The sequence below is a fragment of the Mizuhopecten yessoensis genome, unplaced genomic scaffold, assembly GCF_002113885.1.
Source record: "Mizuhopecten yessoensis strain PY_sf001 unplaced genomic scaffold, ASM211388v2 scaffold10225, whole genome shotgun sequence".
In the NCBI taxonomy this organism is placed as follows: Eukaryota; Metazoa; Mollusca; class Bivalvia; order Pectinida; family Pectinidae; genus Mizuhopecten; species Mizuhopecten yessoensis.
In genome coordinates this window covers 316,754-323,719 of record NW_018408440.1, presented here as the reverse complement: position 1 = coordinate 323,719, position 6,966 = coordinate 316,754, and the positions used below count along the sequence as shown (strand labels likewise).

The 6,966-nt window shown below is 34.5% G+C and overlaps 1 protein-coding gene across 1 annotated transcript in view; it reads right to left on the bottom strand.

Annotated features, from left to right (window-relative positions):
- Positions 1-461: 461 nt before the first annotated feature.
- Positions 462-6,966, bottom strand: part of LOC110459779 (phosphatidylinositol 4,5-bisphosphate 3-kinase catalytic subunit alpha isoform-like) — a 30,220-nt gene continuing 23,715 nt past the window's right edge. Inside the window, exon 21 of the mRNA XM_021512217.1 lies at positions 462-6,320. Coding sequence (XP_021367892.1) covers positions 6,059-6,320 — 262 coding nt within the window. The 3' untranslated portion in view covers positions 462-6,058. The remainder of the gene's footprint in view (positions 6,321-6,966) is intronic.

Below are 6,966 nucleotides of genomic sequence, written 5' to 3'. Positions count from 1 at the left end.
GATTATGGGTGATGGTCATTCACTTGAACACACTTGATAGCCCTTCATCAAAGCATGTTATGGGGCAAATATCTTCACTCTGGGTCTTTTGGTTATTCAGAAGAATTTGTTTAAAGATTTAAACATATTTGACCCTTGTGACCTTAAATATGGGCGAAAACATTAATTTGAACGAACTTGGTTGCCCTTCATCTAAGCATGCTACTGGCCATATATCATCATTCTAGCCCTTTTGGTTATCAAGAAGAAGTCGTTTATTAAATGAAAATGTTGATGCCGGACAGAGACTGGACGGACGACAGACGCCCCACCGTGGCATAACCTCACTTGGCCCTTTGGGTCACTTTGGTTTGGGAATGTTTGTTTGTGTTTTACGTCCTATTAACAGCGATGGTCAGAAGAGCTTACAAGTTCATTTGACCTTTGGCAACATCAGAAAAATATTTTCACAAAAACAAATGAATTCTTCATAGTTTTTTATTTGTTGGTTTTGTGCACATGATAATTAGTCATCATGATATACAATAAATGTGTGATTTATATTTTCACAAAAATAATATTCCATTTGCCAGGTTCATTCATAAAGTTATTCATTCAATCAAAAATATGTAAAGAACACAAGAACAAAAACATTGGTTGGAATTGTTTGAGAATATGACCTTTGTTGGACAATTGTGTAAATAGGTTAATGTGTTGGTCCTGTGGTGTAAGAAACATTATATAATGGACACTTTGTCACAGGACTATGCAGTCATAATTTTCATTGTATTCAAAACAATAAACATAACAAACAGATAGCAGCATCATGCTGAAGTGAACTGAGGGCAGTAAGAAGAAAAACGATATTGTGAATATTTGCATAATTCTAGGTAATATGATAACAGCATTCTTGAGTTTTTGCTAAAATGAAAAAAAAAATGAAAAACGTATAGCTCTGATTAAGAAATTTGAAATGAAATATAAACAGAGTTAAACATCTTATTAAATGTAATTTCTATTAATGTAAGATGGTAATATGTATATAATGTGTGCTGTGGTTGGGAAAAGACTTCCAAAATCAAGCACTCTGTGTATAAACAACTAGTCACAACCATTCGGTAAAGAAGCACTCACACCTTTTAACAGTAAACAACTGCAGACAATAAATACACTGTACATACATTGTATATATAACGGTAAATACATCCCCGAAAGTCCATGAGTTAGCTCCCTTACGTTCTCGGCACCCCTGCACTATGTCAGGACAAAATCGAAGGCACATAGCTAGCTATTTGATTTGTTTCTGGTAAAATAAACATTGACCAACCCTAGGCCGATATCTGTCCTTTGCGCAGCAACACCTGACTTCAAAGCCTGACAATTTTCCCATCATGTTTCGGCACAATTCTTCTGTCTGAGGTATATCAAAATATCAAACTGGTCCACTTGTTTCATCCCCAAGGTGGCGTATACAGGCCTTCGAGTTTTCATGACATATGGGGCACAGAGAACGTAAAAGCCCATGGACTTTTGAAGATTTGTAGTAAATAGTGACAACCATGTTCAAACCAACAACCTATAAAATACACAAAGACAGGGACAATGTCAGGGTGAATTGTGCTGTACATGTGTAGCTCAACCCTTACCTTCTACAACCACACTGTGGCACTGAGAAAGGATTATACACGTTTTGTGTACGACAGAATTTCTCGGTGAAGGAATGATATTTTGAAACAACCCCGATCATTGGTCTAAATCTAATTTAAATCAGAACTTTGCTCCCATTTATGTCATGTGAAATGACAAATCAATAAATGGAAGCAATGCGAACAGATTTGTGATTGGAGACGTTACAAAATATCATCCCCCAATATCGGAAAATCAAACATTTACAAGTCATCATTTTTCTCATATCTCTACAATCAACCATTTCTTTAGAAAAAAATTATGATCTGTTAAAATAATGTAAATACAAATTTTGATGTAAAATTGACTTTGAATACGATGTTGGACTATGATGTCACAATAGGTAGGATTTTGGATCATAATTCGAAATAAATTTTGCACTTATAGAACCTGATTATACAGATATATTTTGGATAATCTGTTTAGCTGCTTCTGAGTTAAATGTCCCCCCCCCCCCTGTACATGTGGCCCCGCCACTTCTGAAGTAAACACAATCGGTAGCGGTCATAGCCTTGGCTAACGTCGATCATAACAAAAGTGTGTTTATGTACACTGAGAACCTAAGGTTTCTAGTCCTATCCTAGGGACTAGGACAATCATAAATACGAAATTCATATGAAACGGACATTACGATCGAAAGGAATCTGCAGTTAAGAAATATCCTACAATTTTAAATTTCACAATAGCCTCACATTAGATTTCCTGGTCTCTGTATAGTTTTATATGTATATATCACCAACATCAAATCTTCAATTTGGCAATTCTATACAATTCGGTGGTTAGCTTTGACCTTGTGATTCATTAACGAAATATACAAAAACTAAATAATAATTATATAATGTTGGCCCCCATTCAATTTCATTTTAAGATGTTATTTGGTCCCAAAGTTTCATTACACCAGATTTCATTGTTATTTCCAACTGGTCCTAAGAATTTTGAAAGGAGATCTACCTGTTATTCTGTTTGACAAAAATAATGAACCTAAAGTTTATGAAATGACTCTTAACTCTCTCACCCCTGAAGACACATTTGAACTCTTCCAATTCAAATGTTGGAATAGTTCATTATGAAATTTCAGGGGTGAATGAGTTAATCAAAAGATTACTATGCCACATGTCTGTCAACTCTATATTAAAGTTGCATTTATCACCTGTGTGAGGTCTGGGTTTTTGTTTTTGTGTGTGTATTACAGAATTCATTGAAGTGCAACATAAAATTACCGTGAGGTTTACGTGACTTTCCGTGATTTTGTGTCCCACGCCGTGAGACTTTATCGGAATTGAAATTCCGTGAGATTGGGCCTCACGCCGTGAGTTCTGGCATGTATGTATTACAGTACATAGCACATATACAAAAACTTGATAATATTTATTTTTACGCCTTACACTAGTCCACCTGTCCACACCATAACATGACAAGTTTATACCACTTCTGACAGTTTATCAGCTCTGAATCTATTATCATCACAAGGTGCCGAGCCTTACCTAACAACTCATGTAAAGTAGTTTTAGTCAGGTATAGTACTTTTATGATCATATGGTCACGGGCCTTACCTACAACAGTTCATGGGCGAAGTAGTTTTGGTCAGGAATATTAAAAGAACACAATTTGTTTGTCAAAAGTGTGGATAGTTTGAAAATATTTTTAGAGCAGAAAGATTGATACTTTTGTAGTTGTTGTGAGATATTAACAATTTATAATGAATACTGTAGTTCCTTGTAGAATTAGAAATGAATTACCAATTAAAATACACACAACATTTATGTGTAAATCTTCATGTATCTTTACCTTTAGGTACCATACAGCCTTAACATATAAATTGACATACATATCTGACTTGAAAAATCACCCTCAAAAACTATCTATTGGAACAAAAACCTACAGAGCCAGTTATAAGATCCTTGTGAAATAATTCCAAGAAGATATTGCCCCATGAATCAAACGCCAGATAGCGGGAAAACCAGTTTAGTGCTGGCTGGATTAAGGAGGCTGGGTTCTGGGACAGTCAGATTAGTGCTAGCTGGATTAAGGAGGCTTGGTACTGGGACAGCCAGATTAGTGCTAGCTGGATTATGGAAGCTGGGTTCTGGGACAGCCAGATTAGTGCTAGCTGGATTAAGGAGGCTGGGTACTGGGACGGCCAGATTAGTGCTAGCTGGATTATGGAGGCTGGGTACTGGGACAGCCAGATTAGTGCTAGCTGGATTAACGAGGCTCAGCTGCATACCTCAACATGGCTAATATCCTCAGTAACTTTACAGCAATATTGTATTACAAACCTTCATTATGGTAGAATAACCTACATAGTTAGTATACATATTATTTGTAAACATTGGTATGCTTGCATCTGATACATAACCTTGAAGGTCAGAGGTCACACACACACTAACAACCTAGGGCTCTTGAGACTTAATGGATACGGACTACTGCTATTGTAGAAATAGCTATATATTATGAATACTGTTCTCAATTTAATCACATATATACTACATAATCTATTTGAAAAATATAACAGAACTCAACTAATGCATCATGTAATAGGAATCATATAATACAATTTAACCATTGAATCATACAACAGAATTCAACCATTGAATCATAAAACAGAATTCAACCATGAATCATACAATAGAATTCAACCATTGAATCATACTATATAATTCAATTGTTGAATCATGCAACATAATTCAATAATTGAATCATACAACATAACTTAACCATTGAATCGATATCATACAATATAATTCAACCGTTGAATCATACTATATAATTCAATTGTTGAATCATGCAACATAATTCAATAATTGAATCATGCAACACAATTCAAACATTGAATCATACAACATAATTCAACAATTGAATCATCAATATAATCAACCACTGAACCACACAATACATCAAATAAATAACACAATATATTTTAACTTATAAATCAAGTAATATAATTAAATATTGAATAACACAATGTTAATTTTTGGTACCAATATGTATGGTTACAATATAACTGCATGATTCAATATTTATATAATTGAATCTTATTAATTATCATTCAACTAATAAATCCTAAAATATAAATCTAATGTAAAATAATTCAATATACACCAAATGAGACAAGACATGTTGCCGTGTTTCTGAATTCAGCACCTTGAAGTAGAGATAGGTAGGCCGCTTAAACTTAATATCTAACAATTGGTTTTTATAGACGTTATATTGAAACAGCATTTCAGACTTAAACAGTACTCATATTATGTGAAAAATATACAGAAAAGGAAAAAGGAAATATTGTTTTATCTACTTTTGGTTTGATTCATTCATCATTGTCTACATATATTCAATCAAGCCAATGGGATGCCACTTTTCTGTATTAATTGATTAAACATGTTTTGAAATGGTCAGAGGTTTTTCATTAAAGGTAGCAGGCAGTATTGTGATGAGTTTAATATGAGTTCTATACCGGTTCTTGTTGGATTGAATACAGTCATAACATCTTAGGGGGAAAACATGGAACATAACTTAACATTTAACCATCTAACTATTCAAATTCATTCTGATCATGTTGAATTGTTTAAGGAACAGAGAATTCAGCAGCAAATTTGAAATAAAACAAATATAAATTTATTCCTCACAACCACTATCATACACACACTTACTATAAGTATACTTACTTACAAACATTCTGTTGAAAGTGTGTTTAACATTACATTCTTCCTGCATGAATGAAGCTCGTTTGATTCATCAGATATACCTAATACATTCTAAACATCAATTATTTCTGACATTCTGTTCAAACACACCTGTCAAACATTCTACTCCACGTCTAAAGTTCTATTCACCAAATGCACCTGACATTCTTTCCCTCACACGTATGAGATTCTGTTTATAACATGCCTTATGTTCAGTACGCGCCTGGTATTTTCTTTATCTTGTATACCCGACATAATGTTCCATTCTGACAATCTTTCAATCACATGTGCCAGATGTTCTGTTCATCATCACACCTTTCAAACTTTCTGTTCAGCAGAAGCATCCGACATTCTTTTTATCATGTGTCCAATATTCTGTTTATCACATTTACCTTACGTCCTGTTTATCATATTTGTATTGGGTGTACTGTTCACACGTGTCTGACGATCTGTTCATAAAACATGTCCAACTTTCTGTCTATCTCATGTTTTTGACATTGTGGCAGAACATTCTACTTTCTCCTTCCTTTGTTCACTAACGGCAATATCAAATTGTCCGGATAAATATGTCACTGCATTACATTCTGACCACAAGAGTCTTACATTCTGTTCATATGTGTCTGACTTTCTGTTCAACACTTATGTCTGACAATTTGTTCAACAAAAGCGCCTGACTTTCTGTCCATCACACGTGTCTGGTATTCTCTCCATCACATGTTTTTGACATTGTGGAAGAACCAATCTACTTTCTGTTTCCATTGTTCACCAACAGCAATATTGAATTGTTTAGAGAAATATTCCACTGCATCGCGTTCTGATTTCTCCACAGCCAGGGTTTTGCGGAGGTAGCTGATGTCGTCAAGAGATTGTAGCTCTGGTATACCACAGGAGAGCATCATGGTGAAGAGGTTGATAAGGAGATGAGCATTCTCACGCAGCACAAGGTATGCTTCCATACACATCTTGGCAAACCTAGTATTACATAAAAATAAACATTTAAATACAAATCTGGCATCACATCAAAATAAACATCTAAATACTCACATCAAAACAAACATCTTAATACAAATCTGGTATCACATCAAAATAAACATCTAAATACAAACCCTTTATTTGTATATGATATGAAGTTGTTGCCCCTGCTATTTGAAAGACATCGGCCTATTTTATAGACCGATGTCTTTTAACCCACCTTACCCACCTTACATCACATATTCCATATCATCTATTCGTTATCTGTTTTATTATTTTAACCCCCTTTTTATTTTTTATTATCTACACATACAATGCGACTGCTTTTAAAATGAACCATTTTATCTGATTTTATCTTCGCTACTCACATGTTTGTTAAACAAGAGGCCCATGGGCCTTAACGGTCACCTGAGTCTACAGTATTTATTTTTGTTGTTGAAATATGTACCAATTTGAGTAAAAAATAGTATAATGTTAACTTAACTTTGTCAGGACCATGAGCTGATCATTCCAAGACCAATTTTAAGTGAGATCGGCGTATTAGAACTTAGAAGCAAAATAGCGGCTATGGCAGCCAAATTGTATTTCTGATTGACCCGAAAAATAACAACACTTTGTCAGGACCATGATTCGATCATTCCTACAA